Source organism: Cervus canadensis, chromosome 13 (assembly GCF_019320065.1).
Source record: "Cervus canadensis isolate Bull #8, Minnesota chromosome 13, ASM1932006v1, whole genome shotgun sequence".
NCBI lineage: Eukaryota > Metazoa > Chordata > Mammalia > Artiodactyla > Cervidae > Cervus > Cervus canadensis.
Window position 1 is genome coordinate 71443185 of NC_057398.1, and position 25849 is coordinate 71469033.

Below are 25849 nucleotides of genomic sequence, written 5' to 3' on the forward strand. Positions count from 1 at the left end.
GCCCTGGGTGTCCAGGCCTATTAACTCCATTATATTTCTAGTCATTAATTATTGCAAGAAGAAGGTAGGGCTTAGGCTCAGGCCCTGAGTGAGGGCAGGGACTGATAGCTGTTTTCTGCGCCGACAGTATGTCGAAAGACCCATACTCAAAAGACCACTTGACAGACATTCAGTAGGAGTTTATTTAGTTAAACAATAAATTTTTCCTTATTAATCCCTAATTTTTGTGAACACATTCCTCTCCTAGGAATTGCCAGTTCTTCAAGACCAAACCTCATCTTTGTCCTCGTCTATCTCCTCAAATGACCTCAGCTCATTTAACTTTACATTCTACCTTATGCCAAAATGTGTGCTTCAATTATTACTCTTCTGACCTCAGAGCTTTCCTTGCAAAGGTTAATCCTCTACCTGTATTCAGTTTAATATACTCCCTTTTTCTATAATAGACCTTATTCCAGTTTTCTTCTCTCAAGGTTTATTTTGTAACTCTGTCTAATATAGCTTGTCATTCTTCCTACTATGCTTATTTTCTTCTAATAAAATAAGTCTGCTTTCCTTCCAGAAACCAGTCCATCTTAGGATGAGGCCCACAGTCACCACTGCTCCTTTTGAGTATACATCTTCCTTTGGCCACCTTTCCTTGAAGGATACTACTGATTTTGTGTCCTTCAGTACTCTGAACAAATCTTAAAAACAGGGCTAATTCTCAATCCTCCAGGGTGTTTTGAATTCAGCCCCTTATTTTATTTTTTAGAGTTTCATTTTGAAATCATCACTTTTCTTTGACTTTTCCTTTGACTTGACTTTTCCTTATTTTATTCATTTCACTTAACCTTTATCATTCACAAATCATTAACATATACTGCCAAAGACCTATACAGATATTTTGTCAAATTCAAAAAGAACCTCCAACTGCATTGAATTTATGAAATAGGTATCTATATAAAAATCTTTTTAGTCCATATTTAACTTATCCTGGAGCTGGAAAAAAATTGTTATCATGGCATTATATTGGATTATAGAATGATCTGATACATAACATAGTGTCTCAAAGACTCTAAGTGTATATACAAGATAGGTTGTAACTTTAAGTACCCATTTTCTTATTTCAAGTATTTGTTCATTTTTGGTGGTTAGGTAAAAGATTTGCTTAAAAGTTAAGATTCTGTACAAAACACCTCGGATAGGTGTTATTATTGGATAATAAAACTTGGATAGTTTTATTATTATGTTTCATTTCATTTCTTGAAAAAAATATATAAAATAACAACTTGGCATGCTATGTCCACAGATAATTGTTTTTATTTTCTTGTTTTAAGATTGTGAGTTAAAACTAATGCAGAGATGCTTAAGGTCAACAAGCAAATTATATGAACATTTGCACAGATTTCAAATTTGGGACCAAATTTATTCATGTGATGACTATTTGCTGTGTAGATCATCAAGAAGTATTCCAGTCAAAAAGGCAGAAATCTTTAGGATGGGTATTTTCTCTGAAATTTCAAAAACTGGACGCAGGACTCAGGCTCATGTATAGTTTTTCATCTCATGTAATTTGATCAGCAGTAACTTGGCTGCTGGAATTTGTAGGCATAAATGCTAACATCATTATTTTATTGACTCCATAGCTATTTTTCATTAGCAATTTGGTTCTTTAGAACTAGTCTTTTCAAGGGAATGTTTTCATTTTATAGCAACAGATGAACTTAAGAAGTGTAAATGGTCAAAATTATTTCTACCTGATGGAGAACTGGCACATAAAATTGGATATGATCATAACACCAACAAAAGTTACCAATGCCGAGGAAAATCAGAACTCAAACACTCAATCTGTATAAATGGAAAATGGGATCCTAAAGTAGCCTGCAAAGAAGGTAATCTCTTGTCTGTAATGTTTTTAAAAATGTATTCTATTTCTAACTCGTAAAAGTAGTATCTTTGTGTCCTTCAAGGAAATTTAGCTATTTATCATTACAAATATTTTCCTTCTGCAAGGTAATTTAGAAGCTAATCAAAATACTGTGTCTAAATATTATTTGTATAATGTGCCTTAGTCAGCTATGTGACAAACCATTCAGAGACTTTGTGACTTTTAATTAACATCTGGGCAGTAGATGTGCTCATTTCTACGGGAAAGCCATTACTTCTGATTTTGTGTATTACACATTAATGTGCTTATGCCTATGCTGAACTATTATGTATTTATCCACATATCTATTTATGTATCAATCTATGTACCTACTTCTCTATTTGTTTAACTATTTTGAAAAGTCTTGAGTCATGTTGACACGATGAATTCCAATTGAATTGGTTCATTTCAGTTTTCCACTTTTCATATCTGTGTTTCTCTTCTCCGACTCTGTGACATCTTGACTCCCTATCCTCAATATTTTTACCAATTTCTACAAGCCTAGAATATCTAGAAAGAAGCTTCAAATCAATACAAAACCAAATCTATTGTCTAATATTCAACCTCATAATTCATCCTTTTATAAAGATCCCTTATAAAAATCATACCACAATAAAGCTGTATTAATGGAGAATAAATTATTTAGAAAAGCATAACTATTTGGGAATTAAACAACAAGCTTCTAAATAACTGCCATGCCAATACATAAAGTACATTGTGTATTATGGGCTTCCCTGGTAGCTCAGCTGGTAAAGAACCCGCCTGCAATGCAGGAGATCCCAGTTCAATTTCTAGATCAGGAATATCAACTAGAGCAGAGTTAGGCTGCCCACTCCAGGATTCTTGAGCTTCCCTGGTAGATCAGTCTATAATCCACCTGCAGTGGGGTGGGGGGGGTACCTGGTGAATCCCTGTGTTGGGAAGATCCCATGGAGGCAACCCACTCCAGTATTCTTGCCTGGAGAAGCTCCAAGGACAGAGGAGCCTGGCAGGTTGCCGACCATGGGATCATAAAAGTGGGACATGACCGAGTGGCTAAGCATAGTATTATATATTATACATTATATGTTTATGATTGCTTAGCCCTTGTGAGTTAACTTTTTTATAATTATAAAATATTTCTTAATTTTTGTCATGCACCTTGTCTGGAAATCTATATTAGCTTATTAAATATAATTAAATTAAAACAATTTATTATTTCATATGATGAAGGAATTCCCAACAAATTTCAAGGAATTTATGTTTGTAAATTATTCTAAATTAATAGTAAATATAAAAATTAAAAAAAAGCTTGCTACACAACTGCATCTTTAAGGAAACAACATTTACAGGTAGTGAAGTATATATGTTCTACAGTTTCTTCTAGAAACTTTATAGTTTTATGTGAGTATATTTAAGTATGTTATCTGTCTTATGTTAACATTTGAGGATTGCATAAAGTAGGAGTTGATTTTTTATGGATGGATTTTCAATTATTTTAGCAATATGTGTGGAAAAGACTTTGAAGTGGAAAATCAATTGACTATGAAAATGTTGATTTATTTCTGAACTTTCTATTCAGTCATTTAACAATCTTCACTGCTGCCAAATTACCTTTGTAACTAGCTTTTTAGTAGGCTGAAAGTCTGATAATAGTCTCCAAGTATGTTCCTTTCACTCAAAATTACTTTAGTTATTCCGGTTTTGAACATAGAAATTTCAGGGGAAACTTACAAATTTTGATAAAATATTGGGTTGTATGTCGAAAGGGATGACTTTGTAATGAGAAACAAATTGTGGAGAATAGACTTCTTTACCATTTTGAATTTTGAAATCATAAACATGGTGTGTCTCTATTTATTTCTGCTTCAATTTTTCTAGACATACCAGTAGGCTCCCCTGGGAACCCAGTAAAGAATCTGCCTGCAATTCAGGAGACCCAGGTTCAGTCCCTGAGTGGGGAAGATCCCCTGGAGAAGGGAATGGCTTCCCGCTCCAGTATTCTTGCCTGGAGAATCCCATGGACAGAAAAGCCTGGCAGGCTACAGTCCATAGGGTTGCAGAGAGTTGGACACGCTTGAGCACATGTGAGATCTGATATGCAGTTTGCTTCTTCGAAACATTCTCTTGATGAAGAATTCAGTTTCTTTAATAGGGAGTATGCTATTCACATTTTCTACATTGTCTTATCATTGTGTGAAGGTTACATTTTTCAAGAAATACCTCTATTTTACCTAACTTATGAAATTGATTGATGTAAAATCATTTCTAATAGTCACTTAACATTCTATTATTCTTTTAATCCTATAGTATATTTGGTGGTATCAGCTCTTTCATTCTTGGTATTGAGAGTTGTTTCCCACCTTTATTTTGTGATCAGAGTTTTGTTTTTCAAAATTAACATTTTCAAATTAACATTTTTAACACCCTTAGTTTCTTCCATTTCCTCTCGTCTAATTTTTATCATGTTAATATTCTTGATTTTTAACTTTGTTAATTTTCTGATTTCTCTTTTCTATTAATCTTTCTCATTTTTTTTCTCTCTTGTGGACTTAATTTTCCTTTTTTCTAATGGCTTGATTGTAATTTTACTCTCTCATTTCTTAAGATAGAAAATGAAAACATTGATTCAAACCATCCTGCTTTTTAAATCTAAAACTGCAAAACTACCTTTTTTCACTTCTAAGTATTGCTTTACCTGTGTAAAACTACCTTTTTGGACTGCTAAGAATTGCTTTATCTGTGCCTCAAAAATTTATAAATATGTATCAATTTTATTTTCATTTAACTCTATATGAAACATTTCCTAATATTCCTAGTGACTTCTTTGACATAACGGTTGTTTAGAAATTTGCTGTTTAATTCTTACATATTTATTATTTTCTAAATAATTCATTCTCCATTAGCACTCATACTGAGGTATGATTTTTATCTAGAGAGCTGCTTATTTTTACTGTACACAATTTGATGATTATCATGGGTGATTGCATAGATAGTTTATTCTTATTGATATCTAATCTAATTCCCTTGTCATAGAACACACTCTGCAAATTTTTAATATTTTGAATTTTATTCTTTCTTTGTTGCACAACATATTGTCTATCTTTGTGATGTTTCCATTTCATATAAAGTATATGCGTATTCTAGTTTCTAGATCAGGTTAACATTGTTTGTAGTGTTCTAAAAATGTATCCATGTCTTAAAATAGTTTTTTTCTCATTGGTCTATCCATCAGAGTAGGAAGGCTCTCAGAATTGCTAACTAGGGGTGTGGATTTGTCTACTTCTTCTTTCAGTTCTGCATATCTTTGCTTCATGTATTCTGATATATTCTTAGATACATCATATATTTATAATGGCTTAGTCCTTGTGAATTACCTTTTTAATATTTATAAAATAGGTCTTCATAGTTTTCATAATATGCCTTCTCTGAAAGTCCACATCAATTTATCAAAATATAGATAATTAATTTAAAACACTTGATTATTTTCATGTGATAAAGCAATTCCTAATCAATTTCATGTAATGTGTCCTCAAATTATTCTCTCTAAATTGAATGCAATTGCAAATTAAAAGAGAACTAGCTAAACAACTTATTCACCCATATCACAAAACTTGAAAATTAGAAAAAAAAATTTTCTGTGATTTGTTGAGAGAAAATATGTTAAATTAAGTAAAATGAAACAGTATACTTTGGAATCTATGGTATACAGCAAATAACAAAGATATGTATAAATTAAAACTTGCTTTACAGAAAAAAAGGAACCTAAGTAATAGGTAGTACAATCTAGAATCTAGAAAAGAACATACATCCAAAGAACATAGAAGGAAAGAAAAACTAAAATTAAAATGTCAATTTTTATAATAAACTAAAAAGTATAAATAGCTGATTTGCAAAATATTCAATTTATGGGGAAATCTAGTGTATGGACTACCTTTTGCAAGACTTTTAACAAGTATAAATTAAAATTATTAGGACAAAAATTTTAAACATCAGACACAAAAGAAAATGAATTTTTGAAAATACATTGATAAAAATGTCAAGATAGTTAAAACAGAAATAAGAGAAATATTTCTGATGAAACATAAAATATTCCAAGTCTTCCCTGGTGGCAGTGATGGTAAAGAATCCACCTGAGTTGCAGGAGACCTCAGTTCGATTCCTGTGTCGGGAAGATCCACTGGAGGAGGGCAAGGCTTCCTACTCCAGTATTCTTGCCTGGAGAATCCAGAATCCCCATGGACAGATGAGCCTGGCAGATTATAGTCTATAGGGTCACAAAGAGTCTGACATGACTGAGCAACTAAGCGCAACATAGCACACAAAATACTTCTATTGACAGATCAGAATAGAAAATCTGATGATATTACTAATGATGAATAAGGTGTATTCAGTCAAATATTTCTCTGAATTTAATACAAAATGTTGGGTCCCTGAAAGGATTTATGAGTTTCCAGCTTATACTTGCATGTGCTTCTAATGAAATAAAAATGAAGTATAACAGGAGAAAGCAAAACCAAGGAGTCATAGAGGGCTCCAAAGTCTTCCAGGTGTATTCATGCAGTCTTCCCTCAGTTGAGCAGACCAGGTTTTGTCTTCAGATTATGAATTGTATATCTGAGGTATCTCCATTTGATGGACTCAGACACAGTTTACAGAGGGATCTTTTATACCCTCTGGTCAAGTACCAAAAGCCAGGCTTGCTAATCATTAAAGCAGGTGCATTCATCAATGTATATATCCTTTAACAGTGCAGGCAAGCTAGTGAATTGTACCTCCAGGAGAGTACTGAACTGTAAACAATTCACTCTAAAACCCAGACAAAATATCTAACTCTTACCTAGTTCAAGAATCAGCATCAAAATAATAGTTTATTAACTAAATGTGGTTTATCCTCTGACTAATCAACTCCCATGGTAGAAAAATTTGTGAGGGCTTCAATCCAATTCCAATATATCTGATCATGAGTATCTACTAACAAACAAACAAACAAAAAGACCCTGATACCAGTTTTTCCTCAGTACCTGTAACTGAGTGAGCAATTAATTTAGGGCATCCTAAAGGTTAGAAAAAATTAAAATCAGTTTACATAAATCATGCAAGATTGACCACAGGAAGAATAAAAGGAAGAAACTACAAGAAAGACCACGAGACTGTGAACCAAATGTGATATATTAAAGTGCTAAAGAAGCTGAAGTGTATAATTATAAAGTATCATATTGTTTGATCATTTATGATATATTATTACAGATTCCTGTTTATTGAAAAAATTTCCTTTAATATTTGAACTTACACTTTTTAATCAAGAAATCTAATTTTACTATTTTCAGAAGCACAAATACAACCATGCCCACCTCCACCTCATATTCCCAATGGTCGAGATATGACAACTACAGTGAAATATCAAGATGGAGAAAAAATATCAATTCTATGTAAAGAAAATTATCTAATTCAAGATGCAGAAGAAATTGTGTGCAAGGATGGAAGATGGCAGTCAATCCCACGTTGTATTGGTAAGTAGTGCATAAGTTCGTTTAAAACATTCTTTAAAGAAATTAATACTCCTCTAAGCTTCGTATCCTTCCATGGTGGATCAGTGGTAAAGAAACCTCCTGCAATGCAAGAGACGCAGGAGATACAGGTTCAATCCCTGCATGGGGAAGATCCCCTGGGGCGGGGTGGGGGGGAATGGCAATCCACTCCAGTATTCTTGCCTGGGAAATTCCATGTTCAGAGGAACCTGGTGGGCTAGAGTCCATTGGGTTGCAAAGAGTTGGACTTGACTAAGTGACTGAGCAGCACATAGTCTTTGTATGGATCAGCAAGATGAAGTCCTCTCTGTATCTTCCAATTTATCTTGAAACAGTAAATCACAGTTTCAGTTTATGAATTGATGAACATTTTCACTTCTGATGTGAAACGCAAACTCTTTGGGCTACTGTGCAAATAACAGGTAAAGTTTATGTTTATGCAATTTTTTTTCCTAATGATCAAAAGGACAAGGATGAAGGGACTGCTGGGCTGCCCAGCCTGGGAGTCATGGTCCTGAAAGATAAACCCCCAGAGATTCTGGCATAGAAGTCCAGTGTAACTTATGTAACCTGTGCACAAACTGCTGCTCTTTAAAGGCACACAGAAATCTCACGTGCTCTGTGCCCCAGTGAAGAGGCATCAATGGGAAAGAGGCTTGGGTTAGACTAATTTGCTTATCTTTGTGAAACTCCTAGAGGGATAGGAGACACTTGGGATCATAGATGCTGGTGCCAGCCATTGTGAGAGACAAGTGCCACTTTAGAGTTCTCCCCAACACACACATACATAGCTTACTAGCACCAGAGGCTTAACAACTCACCAGCATGACAGCACCAGCCCCAGACTCCGCTGGGCTCCACAGCTGCTACACCTGCATCTCACCCTGCTCTTGGGTGTGACATCAGCCCAAGTATGCTTAGGGCCTGAAGCCAGCTCCATCAGCACTTCATCCTGCCTATGAGTGGGCTGGCAGCCACTATATGAGGCAGAGTCTGGCAGCCAACAGGGGAGGATGTGGGATCCTTTCCTACCAGTGCACTCAGTGTAGTTGGCATTGGTACAGGAGAAGGGCACCCCTATACCATCTAGGTCTGCTGCCCAGATCCTACGGAGAGGAGCATTCTGCTGGGCCCCATAGACTTCTCCTACATACAACCACTTCTCTAAGATCAGGAATGCACCTAACTCTTAGAAATAAACAAAGAGTTAGGTAAAATCATGAGGCAGAGAAATGCATTCCAAATAAAGGAACCAGACAAAAGCTCAGAAAAGTCACTAAACAAAGTTAAAGTAAGCAATCTGCCCAATAAACCATGCAAAGTAATGACCATAAAGCTGATCAATGGACTAGAGAAGAATGGATAAAAACAGAATTTTAAGAATAAAAAAATATAAAGATGAACTAAACAGTGTTGAAGGATACAACAGCTGAAATGAAAAATACACTAGAGAAAATCAATAGTAGATTAGGGGATTCAGAAGAATGGATCAGGTATATGGAAGACAGGGTAGTGGAAAGTTCCAAAGCAGCATAGGAAAAAGAAAAAAATAATTTAAAAAATGAAGATAGGTTGACAGACATCTGGGACAACATCAGTACCATTCTCATTATAAGGATATAAAGTAGAGAGAGAGAGACATATTTGAAGAAATAATAGCTAAACATTTTCAACCTGGGGAAGGAAGCAGACATTCAGGTCTAGAAATCAGACAATCCCAAAAAGAGACGAACCTGAAGAGGTCCATACCAGCACACATTATCATTCAATGGAAAAAAAATTAACAATATGTTGTTCCAACGTAAATGGCAATGGGATCATACTTATCAATAATTACCCAATATGTAAATGGGTTGAATGCCCCAACCAAAAGAAAAAGACTGGCTGAATGGATACAAAAACAAGACCCCTATATATGCTTTCTAAAACAGACCCACCTCAAAACAAGGGACACATACATACTGAAAGTGAAGGGCAAGGAAAGATATTTCATGCAAATGGAGACCAAAATAAATCAAGAGTAGCAATACTGATATCAGACAAAGTAGACTTTGAAATAAAGGCCATGAAAAGAGACAAAGAAAGACACTACATAATGATCAAAGGATCAATTCAAGAAGAAGGTATAACAATTATAAATATATATGCACCCTATGCACCAACATAGGAGCAGCCCAATACGTAAGGCAAATGCTAACAAGTATGAAAGGGGAAATTAACAGTAACACAATAATAGTGGGATATTTTAATACCCCACTCACACATATGGATATGTCAACCAAACAGAAAATTTGCAAGGAAACAAATTTTAAATGATACAATGAGCCAGTTAGACCTGATTGATATCTCTAGGACATTTCACCCCCAAACAATGCATTTCACCTTTTTCTCAAGTGCACAAGGAACAGTCTCCAGGACAGATCACATCCTGGGCCATAAATCTAGCCTTGGTAAATTCAAAGAAATTGATATTATTTCAAGCATCTTTTCTGATCACAATGCGGTAAGATTAGATGTCAACTACAGGAAAAAAAAAAAACTATTAAAAACACAAACAGATGGAGGCTAAATAACATGATTCTGGATAACCAGCAAATAATGGAAGAAATCAAAAGGCAATCAAAATATGCATAGGAACAAATGAAAATGAAAACATGACAACCCAAAACCTATGGGATTCAGTAAAAAGAGTGCTAAGGGAAATGTTCATAGCTTTACAAGCTTACCTCAAGAAATAAGAGAAAAATCAAATAAATAAGCTAAGTTTACACCTGAAGCAACTAGAAAAAGAAGAACCCCAGGGTTAGTAGAAGGAAGGAAATCATAAAAATCCAGACATAAATAAATGAAAAAGAAACAAAGGAGACTATAGCAAAAATCATTAAAACTAAAAGTCGGTTCTTTGAGAAGATAAATAAAATAGATAAACCATTAGCCAGACTCATCAAATAAAAAAATGGAGAAGAATCAAATCAATAAAATTAGAAATGAAAATGGAGAAGTAACGACAACACAGAAATACAAAGGAGACTACTATCAGCAACTATATGCCAATAAAATGGACAACCTGGAAGAAATGGACAGATTCTTAGAAAAGTATAACCTTCCAAAACTGAACCAGGAAGAAAGAGAAAATCTTAACAGACCCATCACAAGCATGGAAATAGAAACTGGAATCAAAAATCTTCCAAACAAAAGCCTAGGACCAGATGGCTTCACAGGTGAATTCTACAAAAAATTTAGAGATGAGCTAATAACACCTATCCTTCCCTGGTGGCTCAGAGGGTAAAGTATCTTCCTGCAATGTGGGAGACCCGTGTTCAATCCCTGGGTTGGGAAGATCCCCTGGAGAAGGAAATGGCAACCCACTCCAGTACTCTTGCTTAGAAAACCCCATAGACAGAGAAGCCTGGTAGGCTATAGTCTATTGGGTCGCAAAGAGTTGGACATGACTGAACGACTTCACTTTCACTTTTCTTTTCAACACCTATCCTACTCAGACCCTTCCTGAAAATTTCAGAGGAAGGTAAACTTCCAAACTCATTCTGTGAGGCAACTATCACCCTAATTCCAAAACCAGACAAAGATGCCACAGAAAAAGAAAACTAAAGGCCAATCTCACTGAAGAAATAGATGCAAAAACCCTTAGCAAAATTCTAGCAAACGGAATTCAACAACATATTTAAAAGGTCATACATCATGACCAAGTAGACTTTATCCCAGGGATGCAAGGGTTCTTCAGTATTCACAATCAATCATTGTGATATACAACATTAACAGTTTGAAGGAAAAAAGCCATATGATTATCTAAATAGATTCAGAGAGCGCTTTTGACAAAACTTAACATCCATTTATGATAAAAACCCTCCAGAAAGCATGCATAGAAGGACCATACCTCAACATAATAAAAGCCATATATGATAAACCCACAGCAAACATTATCCTCAATGGTGAAAAATTGAAATCATTTACCATAAAGTCAGGAACATGACAAAGGTGCTCACTCTCACCACTACTATTCAACACAGTTTTGGAAGTTTTATCCACTATGATCAGAGAAGAAAAGGAAATAAAAGGAATCCAGATTGAAATAGAAGAGGTAAAACTCACTGTTTGCAGATGACCTGATCCTCTATAGAAAACCCTAAAAACCCCACCAAAAAATTACTAGACCTAATCAATTAATATAGTAAATTTGCTGGATATAAAATTAATATGCAAAATCCCTTGCATTCCTATACACTAACAATGAGAAAACAGAATGAGAAATTAAGGAAACAATCCCATTCACCACTGTGATGAAATGAATAAAATACTTAGGAATAAATCTACGTAAATAAACAAAAGACCTATACATGGACAGCTATAAAACACTGATGAAGGAAATCAAAGATGACACAAATAGATGGAGAAATTACCGTGTTCATGGATCAGAAGAATCAATAGAGTGAAAATGAGTGTACTACCCAAAGAAATCTATAGATTCAGTGCAATCCTTATCAAGCTCCAACTGCAATTTTTCGCAGAACTAGAACAAATAATTTCACAATTTGTGTGGAAATACAAAAAAAAAAAAAAAAAAAGCCTCAAATAGCCAAAGCAATCTTGATAAGGAAGAATGGAACTGGAGGAATCAACATGCCTGACTTCAGACTGTACTACAAAGCTACAGTCATCAAGATAGTATTGTTCTGGCACAATGACAAAAATATAGATCAATGGAACAAGACAGAAAACCCAGAGATAAATCCTTGCACCTATGGACACCTTGTCTTTGACAAAGGAGGCAAAAATATACAATGGAGAAAGGACAATCTCTTTTAACAAGTGGTGCTGGGAAAACTGGTCAACTATCTGTAAAAGAAGGAGACTAGAACACTTTCCAACACCATACACAAAAATAAACTCAAAATAGATTAAAGATCAAAATGTAAGATCAGAAACTATAAAACTCCTAGAGGAAAACATAGGCAAAACACTCTCTGATGTAAATCACAACAAGATCCTCTATGACCCACCTCCCAGAGTAATGGAAATAAAAGCAAAAATAAACAAATGGGACCTAATTAAATGTAAAAGCTTTTGCACAATGAAGAAAACTCTAAGCTAGGTGAAAAGACAGCATTCAGAATGGGAGAAAATAATAGCAAATGAAGCAACTGACAAAGAACTAATCTCAAAAACATATAAACCACTCATGTAGCTCAATACCAGAAAAACAAATGACCCAATCCAAAAATGGGCCAAAGCATTAAACAGACATTTCTCTAAAGAAGACATACACATGGCTAACAAACACATGAAAAAATGCTCAGCATCACTCATTATCAGAGAAATGCAAATCAAAACCACCGTGACGTACCATCTCATGCTGGTCAGAATGGCTGCTATCTAAAAGTCTAATGCAGGAGAAGGTGTGGAGAAAAGGGAACCCTCTTACACTGTTTGTAGGAATGCAAACTACTACAACCACTATGGAAAATAGTGTGGAGATTCCTTAAAAAAAAAACTGAAAAAAGATCTGCCATATGACCCAGCAATCCCACCACTGGGCATACCCTTGAAGAAAACAGAAATGAAAGAGACATTTCTTTCTCTTGAGAACATTGGTGTACCCCAATGTTCACCATAGCACTGTTTACAATAGCTAAGACATGGAACCAACCTATATGTCCATCAGCAGATGAATGGATAAGAAAGCTGTGGTACATATGCACAATGGAATATTACTCAGCTATTAAAAAGATTGCATTTGAATCAGTTCTAATGAGGTGTGTGAAACTAGAGCCTATTATACAGAGTGATGTAAGTCAGAAAGAAAAACACCAATACAGTATATTAACGCATATATATGGAATTTAGAAAAATGGTCACGACAACCGTATAGGCGAGACAGCAAAAGAGACACAGATATAAGAACAGACTTTTGGACTCTGTGGGACAAGGCGAGGGGGGGATGATTTGAGAGAATAGCAATGAAACGTGTATATTACCATATGTGAAATAGATCATTAGTCCAAGTTCGATGCATAAAGCAGGGCACTCAACGCTGGTGCACAGGGACAACCTGGAGGGATGGGAATGGGGGGGTGGTGGAAGGGGGGTTCGGGATTGGGGACACATGTACACCCGTGGCTGATCCATGTCAATGTATGGCAAAAACCACCACAATATTGTAAAGTAATTAGCCTCCAATTAAAATGAAAAATTAATTTTAAAAATGTTGTTCTGTTGCCAAATCATGTCCAATACTTTGTGACCCCATGGACTGCAACAGGCCAGGCTTCCCTGTCTCTCACCATCTCCCAGAGTTTGCCCACTGAATTTTCCATTCCAGAGTTTTCCATTGATTCAGTGATGCCACCCAACCATGTCATCCTCTGTCACCCTCTTCTCCTTCAAGAGAAAAGGCAGTAGTTACCTACAAGGAGACCCTTACAAGTATCAACAGCTTGTGAAGCATCTGTTTTTGGTCACAAGGGACTGGCACAACATATACAAAGCCATGAAAGGAAAAAAAATTTGCAGCCAACACTACTGTGTCCAGGAAAAACATATTGCAACCATAGTGTGGTGTCCCTTCACACCTGCCATCATGGCTGTCATGAAAAGGGCAACATCAAGTGTTGTCAAAGACGTAGAGAAAAAGGAATCTTTGTGCACTGTTGGTGGGACTGTAAACTGGCAGAGTTGCAATGAATGTGGAATTTCCTTTAAAAATTAAAAATAGAACTGCCATATGATTCAGCTATTCCACTACTGGGTATTTATTCATAGGAACCAAAAACACTGATCTAAACAGATATATGCACTCCAATGCTCATTGCAACATTACACACAATAACCAAGGTTTGGAAGCCACCTAAACAAACCACTGATATAGAAGTAGATAAAGAAGATGTTTTATATATACACGCGATATGAGCTATGACTGAGCCATAAAATATGAAACATTTCCATTTGCAACAATGTGGATGTGTCTAGGATGTATTTATTCTAAGAGATGCAGGTCAGATAGAAAAAGACAAATGCCACATGATTTCACTTATTTGTGGAATCTAAAAACAAAACAAAATAAAAGGAAAACGGACTCATACAGATACAGAAAAGTAGTGAGTTGTTGCAAGAAAGGAGGAGGGGGTTGGCAAAGTAGATACAGGGGATTTATAAGTACAAACTCCAGTTATGTAATAAAGAAGCCAGGGGAATGTATTATACAGCATACAGAATATGGTCAATAATATTGTAATAAATTTGTTAGGAATGATTGTTACCAGACATACTGCTAGTCATTTTATAATGTATGTAAAAGTAAAATCATTTTGAAGCACATTTGAAGCTAGCATACTGTTATACATCCAACATTTCAATAGGAAATTCATTTTAAAAAGGATGAAGGGGCATATTGAACAAGTGGTAGTGGCATAGTGTTTATAGAGACAAATAGCTTGCAAGTTTCAAATGTTTGTCAGTTTTTAAATCCTTTAACTTGTTCTCAGTATTCTTTTCTTTTTTCTTATTTTAAAATCCAAAGTAATATTTGACTGTATTATTATTTGTAATGTAAAGATTATATTTATACTTTACTCTTTGACTTCTGTACTTCATATAGAAAAAATTGGATGTTCTCAACCACCTCAAATAGACCATGGAACCATTAGCTCATCTAGTTCTGCAGAAGAAAGGAGAGAAATACATGAACAAAGGCTGTATGCACATGGCACGAATTTAAATTATACTTGTGAAAAAGGCTTTGAGATATCCGAACATAATGTGATAATATGCCAAATGGGAAAGTGGAGCTCTCCACCTCAGTGTGTAGGTAAGGACACTGGGCAAACCAAAGTCTATTTTCAGTACTGTTCATTCAACTAATCAATTGTCATCAAAGTCATGAGACTCGATCCTTTCAATTTCTAAATACATCAAGTAATTTATCTATTTATAGGTTATTTATGTATTAAAATAAAATTTATACATTAAATCAAATTTGACATAAAATTAATCATTTTTGTTATTAATAATTTCATTTCTTCTATATAGGGTCACTTTTCAATCTGGCAATTATTTTGTATTAACACTGGATGGGCAATAAAATTAAACCTAACTATTCATATTAGTAAACCTATTTATATTCCTATACATTCAAGTTTCAAAAATATGTCCTATGTCTTCCCTAAAATGTCCTTCTTAATTTCTTGCAATATATACTACTTTTCCTAAGATGATGTGTGGAGTCTCAATGTGCTTTTCTTTTATTACTCATAATTGGTTAGAGAAGCACTGATGGTTTCTTTCATATATTGGTAACTTCAGTTTCAAGTTCTTGCTCAAGTGGACACACACCAGAATGGTGATTTTAGGAAAAATTTGTGCACTTCCCTCTCATGTCATGGACGTTCCTGTATAATCATTTATTATTTTCAAGTTAAATTACCAAATATGTTGACCAGTACATCAAATTAAATTTCAAAGTTAGCAAAACATGAAATCGTTCTTTCATTTCTTCCCAGGACTCCCTTGTGGACATCCACCTTATATTCTGAATGGTGTTGTATCTCACAAGAAAGACAGCTACCAATATGGGGAAGAAGTTACTTACGACTGTGATGAAGGGTTTGGAACTGATGGACCTGCATCTATGAGATGTTTAGGAGGGAAATGGTCTCTTCCACAAGATTGCATAAGTATAGTGTTTATCTTTTTATTCTAAAGCTGACAAATATCTTTTAATTCAAAGCATAAATGGCACAAATATGAAACTAAGCAGTAATTCTAGAATTTAACAAGGTATCTAGGGAAAGTTCTTAATTCTGGTAGAGAATTAATAACGCTAGAAATAATAAAAGTTTGATTTGTTGTTGCAGTTCAGTCATTCAGTCATTTCTGACTCTTTGCGACCCCACTGACTATAGCAAGCCAGGTGTCCCTGTCCTTCACTGTCTCCTGGAGTTTGCTTAAACTCACGTCCATTGAATCGGTGATGCCATTCAACCATCTCATTGTTTGCTGTCCCCTTCTCTTCCTGCCCTCAGTCCTTCCCAGCATCAGGGTCTTTTCCAATAAGTCGGCTCTTCATATCAGGTGAACAAAGTATTGGAGCTTCAGCTTCAGCATCAGTCCTTCCAATGAATATTCAGGGTCAATTTCTTTTAGGTCTTCTCCGGCACCATAGTTTTAAAGTATCAGTTCTTTGGCACTCAACCTTCTTTACTGTCCAACTCTCAAATTGTTCATGACTACTGGAAAAGTCATAGCTTTGACTAGGTGGACCTTTGTTGGCAAAGTGATGTCTCTGCTTTTTAATATTCTGTCGAGGTTGTCATAGCTTTTCTTCCAAGGAGCAAGCGTCTTTTAATTTCATGGATGCAGTGACCATCCACAGTGATTTTAGAGCCCAAGAAAATGAAGTCTGTCACTGTTTCCATTTCTTCCCCATCTATTTACCATGCAGTGATGGGACCAGATGCCATGATCTTCATTTTTTGAATGTTGAGTTTTAAGCTTGCTTTTTTATTCTCTTCTTCCACCTTCACCAAGAGGCCCTTTAGTTCCTCGTTACTTTCTGCCATTAAGGCGGTGTCATCAGAGGCATAGCTGAGGTTATTGCTGTTTCTCCTTGAGCAATCTTGATGCCAGCTTGAGCTTCATCCAGCCGGGCATTTTGCATGATATACTCTGCATATAAGTTAAATAAGCAGGATGAAAATATACACCCTTGAAGTACTCTTTTTCCAATTTTGAGCCAGTCAATTGTCCATGTACGGCTCTAACTGTTACTTCTTCACCAATCTAGAGTTTTCTCAGGAGGAAGGTAAGGTGGTCTGGTATTCCCATCTCTTCAAGAATTTTCCACAGTTTGTTGTGATCCACACAATCAAGGGCTTTAGCATAGTCAGTGAAGCAGAAGTAGATGTTTTTCTGGAATTCCCTTGCTTTTTCTGTGATCCAGTGGAGGTTGGCAATTTGATAACACTAAATTATCTGTTTCACATCATCTAGGGTGCAGTTTGAACATCCTCTGATATACATCACAGATTTCTGGTCTCTGTTCCTGTACCATGGCTGAATTCTGCTCTTATAACTACTCAATTTGCTGTTAATTTGTCGATCATTTCTTTGTAATATGCAATTTTCTAAGACATTTAACATAATTCAAGGTAACATATTTTGATAAAAGCAAAAATAGAAGCATTCATATTTTAGGTGGGCTGTCATGAGAGAAGAGAATTTAAATTTGAGAAGTATGCAGCTCTACCTCTTGGAATGTCACCATCCCATGTTGCATTTTAGAAAATATAGTGATGGTCAATGTGACTAAATCAAGATTTCTGACATTTGTCTCAAGGTATAAGAGAAATGCTGTACAATATTCATTGGCTTGATATGTAACTATTTATTTTCTGGAATATAATCAGTGGTCCCTATGAATCTTTAAAGATGTACTAAAAAATGCATATTCTTTCTTCTTTCAGGCACAAATTGTGTTAACTTGCCCACCTTTGATGATGCTGTACTCATAGATCAGGAGAAGGATTTCTATAGGTCAGGAGAACAAGTGGCTTTTAAGTGTCTACCATATTATCAATTGGATGGATCTAATACCATACAGTGTGTGAAGAGCAAATGGATAGGAAGGCCAGCGTGCAGAGGTACTTTGGTAAAATTTTAAAATTTATATATCTGAAGTAATATGATGTAGAAAATTGCCTCCACTATCATTAAATGGACATAGATTACTTTTAGGCCAGGTCAAAAACAGTTTGTGCCTGAACATAAAGAGGCATGGACTTGAGTTCCCAGCGTTTGGTGTTGTAGCCCAATAATTCTCAAAGCAGAGTCCCGGCAGAGCATTCTCAGCACATTCTGTAAACTGTTAGATGTGCAAGCAGATTCACAGGCTCACTCAGACTTGTTGAATCTAAACCTCTGGGGCTGGGACTCTGACAATGTTTTGATGATTCCCAAGGAATTCTGTGTATATTTCTGTTTAGGACCCATGGCTACAGCCTCTTGTAGTTAGAGCTGCTGCATCCCCTGAATCACACTGAGGGATGCACATCATTGACTGTGGTGTCCTTAGCATTTGCCCCAAAATATCATTAACATATAGTTTTGTAAATTCACACTTTTTCTATTTTTTTTCCAGATCTTCTGTTCAGATCTTTAATTAATCATCTTCTCCCTGCAACTATAGTATTCTTCAAAGTGTGTTAATTCTTGATTAAGACTCTAAAGAAGAACCTACTGTGTTTATTTTCTGAAAGGCCATTAAGTTTTATCTCATAAATAGGATGAATGTAAATCAAATCTCGATGTCAAATGATATTTTGTTTTCCTTATGGTTTATAAATTAATTTTGAATTGATATACTTTATAATTTTATTTTACTAACCTCAAAAAGAGATTTCTAGGAAAACTCTTTTTTTCCTAGTGGTCTAAAAATTGTGTATCACTTTTCTAGTGAAGTATAGAGGACAGATTTAAGATACAGAAGTGTAATTCATGCTGGAAAATATTGCTTTATTTCCTTTCCCTTAACCTTACATATAAACGGATGAAAATTAGCAGTCTTTCATGACAGATTAACTGTTGAATCGAAACGACCATGGAATATATTTGACATTCTATTTCCTCCTTTCTGTTCTTGATAATCATTATATTAGAGATTCTTTTTTACCTTTCTATTCAGATGTTTCCTGTGTGAATCCACCTCAAGTGGAAAATGCTGTTATACAAAATCAGAAATCTAGATATCAAAGTGGTGAGAAGGCACGTTATGAATGCATCGGGAATTATGACCTCTTTGGGGAGATAGATGTCGTATGTTTAAATGGAACTTGGACAAAACCACCTCAGTGCAAAGGTAGAGTATCTTAACCCTGTCCACCCAATTAGAGAATATATTAAGAACAAAATATATTGATACAAAATTAGGGTGAAGTAGCTTTTCTGATATCATTTTTACTTGCAAAAAAAAATGGTGCTGAAAATCCAGTTCTTTTATGGTCTGAATATGTACTCTAACATGTTTATTGTATGACAGTGTTGACCAGATTTGAGCAGTTGGAATCATGGGACATTTCCTGTCTTAAACATTAAGATAGTCAGTTGTTTTGTGAAGAATAAGTGTGTAAAAGATACCATAATTACATTTAACAGCCCAAGAAATTCCACTTTGAGACATGGAATAAGCAGCTGTGGCCTGATCACAAAATCTGACATAGATGTGGGCAGCTGTACCTATGGATGATACTTAAAGGTAGGTTACTAGCTGAGTTCCAGCAGAGCTATTTAAAATCCTACAGGATGATGCTACAGAAGTGCTACACTCATTAATGTCAGCAAATTTGGGAAACCCAGCAGTGGTCACAGGAGTGGTCAATCCTCATTCCAATTCCCAAGAAGGGCAATACTTAAAAATGTTCATATCAGCAGACAATTGCATGCTCTTTCATTGCAAATCTCCCATGCTAGTAAGGTTATGTTCAAAATCCTCCTAGTTAAGCTTGATGTGAACAGCTGATTCATTGAAAAAGACCTGAAACTGGGAAAGATTGAAGGCAGACAAAGAAGAGGGTGACAGAGGATGAGATGTTTGGGTGACGTCACTGATTCAATGGACATGAACTTGGGCAACCCCGGGAGAGGTCAGGGACCCGGAAACCTGGCATGAGCAGTCCATGGGGTTGCAAAGTGTTAGACACGACTTGGCAACTGAACAATAACTAGCTGAACTCATTCAGGAAATTAGTGTACACAAAAAATAGTCTGAAATTTCCTACTTGGACACTTCAGTGTTTAAGATCAGACAGGATGGGAATCCAAACCAAGAAGTACATTAGCCACTTCTAATATTTCAAGTAAACTTTTGCCTGGTGTGTAATTTTTGAAATCTCCACTTGAATATGTTTTCATGTTTGAAGGGACTTTTTTTTTAGATAACATACAGGTGAGTCTTGTTTAGGTGTCTACTCTGCCCTTTGCAGGTTTTTAATTGATGTATTTAGGGCCATTTATATTTCAAGTGACTTATTAACTATTAGGGACATTCTGCCACTTGCTTATTTGTTTTGTGTGTGTTTCCTACATTTCTCACCGTTTTTCTTTTCTTGTCTTCCTTGTGGATTTTTGAACATTATAAAATAGTTTAACTTGGAGCTGCATTGTTTTTGAGGATATGTCTTTGCATGGTTTTCCTAATCTCTCTAGGTATTAAGATACACATAGGTAGTTTACCACTCCCTACTGTTGCTGATATTTTACCACCTCAGATGAAATGTGGAATGCTTGCTTCCATTGAGATTTATTGGTTCTCCCCACATTTTTAACATAAATGTATCTAGTACTCTTTTATACATTGAGCAGCATATCAGATGACAATTTTGCACAACTATAATAAAATCAACAGGGAAATCATACTCTTATTATATTTACCCTTATTTATTATTTTTAAAAAAAACCTCCATTCTAAAGTCTCAATTCTTTTTCTATTTTGCTTTCTTTTGAAAATTTCTTAAGTATAGTTCTGCTGGAGACAAATTCTCTCAGTTTTGCTTTGTCCGGGAAATTCTTTCTTTCTCCCTTTAATTCAACAGGATAGTTTACAAGATATAGGATTTGGAGTTGACAATTATTTTCATCCAGCTTTGGAAAAATGTTCTCATTTCTTCCTGGCTCTATGGTCATCAATGAAATTTCCACAGATGCTTGAATCCTTTTTTCCAAATACATATTGCATAATATTTATTCACAAATAAGTATTGCATATCTATCAAGCTGCCTATGAGATTTTTTTCTGTAAGTTTCAGGAATTTGATTATGATGCACCTTTTTAAACTTTTTATTTAGTATTGAGGTATAGCCGATTAACACTGTTGTGCTAACTTCAGGTAATCAGAGAAGGGACTCAGCCACACATATGCATGTGACCATTCTCCCTCAAACTCTCTTCCTATCAAATCTGCCACATTACACTCCACAGAGTTCTGTGTGCTATACAGTAGGTCCTTATTGGTCATCCACTTTATTATTTTTTTATTTATTTTTTTTCATTTATTTTTATTAGTTGGAGGCTAATTATTCCAATATTGTAGTGATTTTTGCCATACATTGACATGAATCAGCCATGGATTTACATGTGTTCCCCATCCCGATCCGCCCTCCCGCCTCCCTTCCCATCCCATCCCTCTGGGTCTTCCCAGTGCACCAGCCCTGAGCACTTGTCTCATGCATCCAACCTGGGCTGGTGACCTGTTTCACCCTTGATAGTATCCTTGTTTCAATGCTGTTCTCTCAGAACATCCCACCCTCACCTTCTCCCACAGAGTCCAAAAGTCTGTTCTGTACATCTGTGTCTCTTTTTCTGTTTTGCATGTAGGGTTATTGTTACCATCTTTCTAAATTCCATATATATGCCTTAGTATACTGTATTGGTCTTTATCTTTCTGGCTTACTTCACTCTGTATAATGGGCTCCAGTTTCATCCATCTCATTAGAACTGATTCAATGAATTCTTTTTAATGGCTGAGTAATAAAAATAGCAGTGTTTTCATGTCCACCCAAATTCCTTAACTCTCTCTTCTCCCATCATTTCCTCTGGCAACCATGAATTCCTTCTCTAAGTCTGTGAGTCTGTTTCTATTCCATAAATAAGTTTGTTTGCAAAATTTCTTTTAAGGTTCCACATATGGGGATGTCTTAACAATTTTTCTCCTTGTCTGTCTGACTAACTTCACTCAGTATAACACTCTCTAGATCCATCCATATTTTTGCAAATGACATTATTTCATTCTTTTAATGGATGAGTAATATTCCGTTATATATATGTACTACATCTTCTTGATCCTTTTCTCTGTTGTTGGACATTTAGGTTGATTCCATATCATAGCTATTGTAAACAGTGCTGCAATGAACTTTAGGGCGTGTGTTTCCTCTTAGACCAAGTTTTTCACCACATCCATGCCCAGGGGCAAGATTCCAGGGTCATATATTAGTTTTTTTAGTTTTCAAAGGAGCATAAACACTGTTCTCCATAGTGGCTGTATCAGCTAACAGTGTAGGAGGGTTACCTTCTCTCCACATACTCGCCAGTATATTGTTTGTGGATTTTTTGATGATAGATCTTTTGACTCATGTTAGGGGATATCATGCTCTAGTTTTGATTTGAGTCTCTCTAATAATTAGTGATATGAACATCTTTTCATGGGTGTCTTGGCCATCTACATGTCTTCTTTGGAGAGGAATAAAATACCTAGGAATAAACCTAAGGAGACAGAAAATCTGTAGTCTGAAAACTGTAGTACACTAATGAAAGAAATTGAAGACAAAAACAGATGGAAGGATATACCATTATCTTTGATTAGAAAAATCAGTATTGTCAAAATGACTACTACCCAATGCAATCTACAGATTCAGTGCAATCTGTATGTAATTGCCAATGGCAATTTTTCACAGAACTAGAAAAAAAACCTTAAAATTTGAATGGAGACACAAAAGACCAAAAATATACAAAGCAGTTTTGAGAAAGAAAAACGGAGCTGGAGGAATGACACTACCTGACTTCAGACTATACTACAAAGCTCTAGACATTAAAAAAAAAAAAAAAAAAAGGTTCTTATTATGACATCAAGACTTACGAATCAGTGAATTGAAATGGACAGGAATGGGTGAATTTAATTCAGATGACCATTATATCTACTACTATGGGCAAGAATTCCTTAGGAGAAATGGAGTAGCCCTCACAGCCAAAAAAAGAGTCTGAAATGCAGTACTTTGGTGCATTCTCAAAAACAACAAAATTATTGCCATTCATTTCCAAGGCAAGTCACTTAAAATCAAAGTAATCGAAGTCTATGCCACACCCACTAATGTCAAAGTATATGAAGTTGACTGGTTCTATGAAGGCTTGCATTACATTCTAGACTAAAACATCAAAACAACAACAAAAAATTCTCCCTTTCATATAGGGGACTGGAATGCAAATGTAGGAATCAAGAATTACGTGGAGTAAGATGCAAGTTTGGCCTTGGAGTACAAAATGAGACAGGAGAAAGGCTAAAAGAGTTTTGATGAGAGAAGACATGGGTCATAACAAACACTGTCTTCAAAAACACAAGAGACAATTCTACACATGGACATCAGGAGATGGTCAGTACCAAAATCAGAATGACTATATTCTTTACAGCCAAAGATAGAGAAGCTCTATACGGTTGGCAAAACCAAAACTGGAAGCTGACTGTGGCTCAGATCATGAGGTCCTTATTGTGAAATTCAGACTTGAGTTGAAGAAAGCAGGGAAAACCACTAGGCCATTCAGGTCCTTTATGATTATATAGTGGAAGGGATAAAAAGATTCAAGGGATTAGGCCTGAGAGAGTGCCTGAAGAGCTATGGATGCAGGTTTGTAACTTTGTATGGGAGGCAGTGAGCAAAACCATCCCCAAGAAGCACAAATGCAACAATGTAAAATGGCTTTCTGAGAAGGCCTTACAAAGAGGTGAGAAAAGAAGAGAAGCAAAATGGAAAGGACAAAAGGGAAAATGTACCCATCTGAATGTAGAATTCCAAAGAATAGCAAGGAGAGATAAGAAAGCCTTGTTAAGTGAGCAATGCAAAACAACAACAACAACAAAAACTAGAGGAAAGCAATAAAGTGGGGAAGACTAGAGATGTCTTCAAGAAAATTAGAGACAGCAAGGGAGCATTTCATGTAATGATGGACAGAGTAAAGGACAGAAATGGTATGGCCCTAAGAGAAGCAGAAGATATTAAGAAGAGGTGGCAAGAATATACAGAAGAACTGTACAGAAAAGGACTTAATGACCCAGATAACCACGATGGTGTGATCACTCACCTGGGGCTAGAAATCCTGGAGTGTGAAGTCAAGTGGACATCACTACAAACAAAGCTAGTGGAGGTGGTGGGATTCCAGCTGAGCTATTTCAAATCCTAAAAGATGATGCTGTGAAAGCACTGCATTTAATATGCCAGCAAATTTGGAAAACTCAGCAGTGGCTATAGGACAGGGAAAGGTCAGTTTTTATCCCAGTCTCTAGAAGGGCAATGCCAAAGAATGTTCATACTACCACAACACAACTGGGCTCATTTCACATGTCGGCAAAGTCCTTCAAACTAAACTTCAACAACATGTGAACTGAGAACTTCGAGATGACCAAGCTAAATTTAGAAAGACGGCAGAACTAGAGATTAAATTGACAACATCCGTTGGATCATAGAAAAAGCAAAGGAATTGCAGAAACACTCTGCTTCATTGACTATACTAAAATCTTTGACTGTGTGGATCACAACAAACTGTGGGAAATTATTATAGAGATGGGAATACTTGACCACCTTACCTGCCTCCTGAGAAACCTGTATGCAGGTCAGGAAGCAACAGTTAGAACCAGAATGGAACAACAACCTGGTTCAATATTGGGAAAGGAGTATGTCAAGGTTGTATATTGTCACCCTGCTAGTTTAACATCATACAAAATACCAGACTGGAGGAAGCACAAGCTGGAATCAAGATTGCCAGGAAAAATACCAATAACCTCAGATACGCAGAGACATCACACTAATGGCAGAAGGCAAAGAGGAACTAAAGAGCCTCTTGATAATGGTGAAAGAGGAGATTGAAAAAGCTAGCTTAAAACCACATTCAAAAAATGAAGTTCATGGTATCGGGTTCCACCACTGGGTGGCAAAAGTGGGGAAAAAATGAAACAGTGACAGACTTCATTCTTTTCGGCTTCACAATCACTGTGGATGGTGACTGCAGCCATGAAATTAAAAGGCACTTGCTCCTTGGAAGAAAAGCTATAAAAACATTGACAGCATGTTAAGGAGCAGAGACATCACTTTACCAACAAAGGTTCATATTGTCAAAGTTATGGTTTTTCAAGCAGTCATGTATGGATGTGAATGTTTGACCACAAAGAAGTGACCACTTAGAAGTGATTCTAAGTACCAAAGAATTGATTTTTTTTTTCATTTATTTTTATTCAGTTCAGTTCAGTTCAGTCGCTCAGTCATGTCTGACTCTCTGCAACCCCATGAATCGCAACTTGCCAGGCCTCCCTGTCCATCACCAGCTCCCGGAGTTTACTCAAAACTCATGTCCATTGAGTCAGTGATGCTATCCAGCCATCTCACCCTCTGTTCCCTTCTCCTCCTGCAGAGTACTAGAGTTTCAGCTTCAGCATCAGTTCTTCCAATGATTTTGGAGGCTAATTACTTTACAATATTTTAGTGGTTTTTGCCATACATTGACATGAATCAGCCATGGATTTACATGTGTTCCCCATTGTGAAAACCCCTCCCACCTTCCTCCCCATCCCATCCCTCTGGGTCATCCCAATGCACCAGCCCTGAGCATTTGTCTCATGCATCCAACCTGGACTGATATTTTGAACTGTGGTGCTGGAGAAGA

At 36.0% G+C, this 25849-nt stretch overlaps 1 protein-coding gene across 4 annotated transcripts in view; it reads left to right on the top strand.

Annotated features, from left to right (window-relative positions):
• CFH (complement factor H) overlaps positions 1 to 25849 on the top strand; it is a 192180-nt gene that overhangs the window by 72558 nt on the left and 93773 nt on the right. For 2 of the 4 annotated variants that reach the window (XM_043485474.1, XM_043485475.1), the window contains exons 15-16: positions 1695 to 1874; positions 7219 to 7401. The exons of 1 other annotated variant lie outside the window; for it this stretch is intronic. In XM_043485474.1, the coding sequence (XP_043341409.1) occupies positions 1695 to 1874; positions 7219 to 7401 (363 nt within the window). Of the gene's footprint in view, positions 1 to 1694; positions 1875 to 7218; positions 7402 to 15031; positions 15242 to 15932; positions 16107 to 17894; positions 18072 to 19111; positions 19286 to 25849 lie in introns of all 4 variants that reach the window. One more of the 4 variants, XM_043485473.1, reaches the window with a different exon arrangement.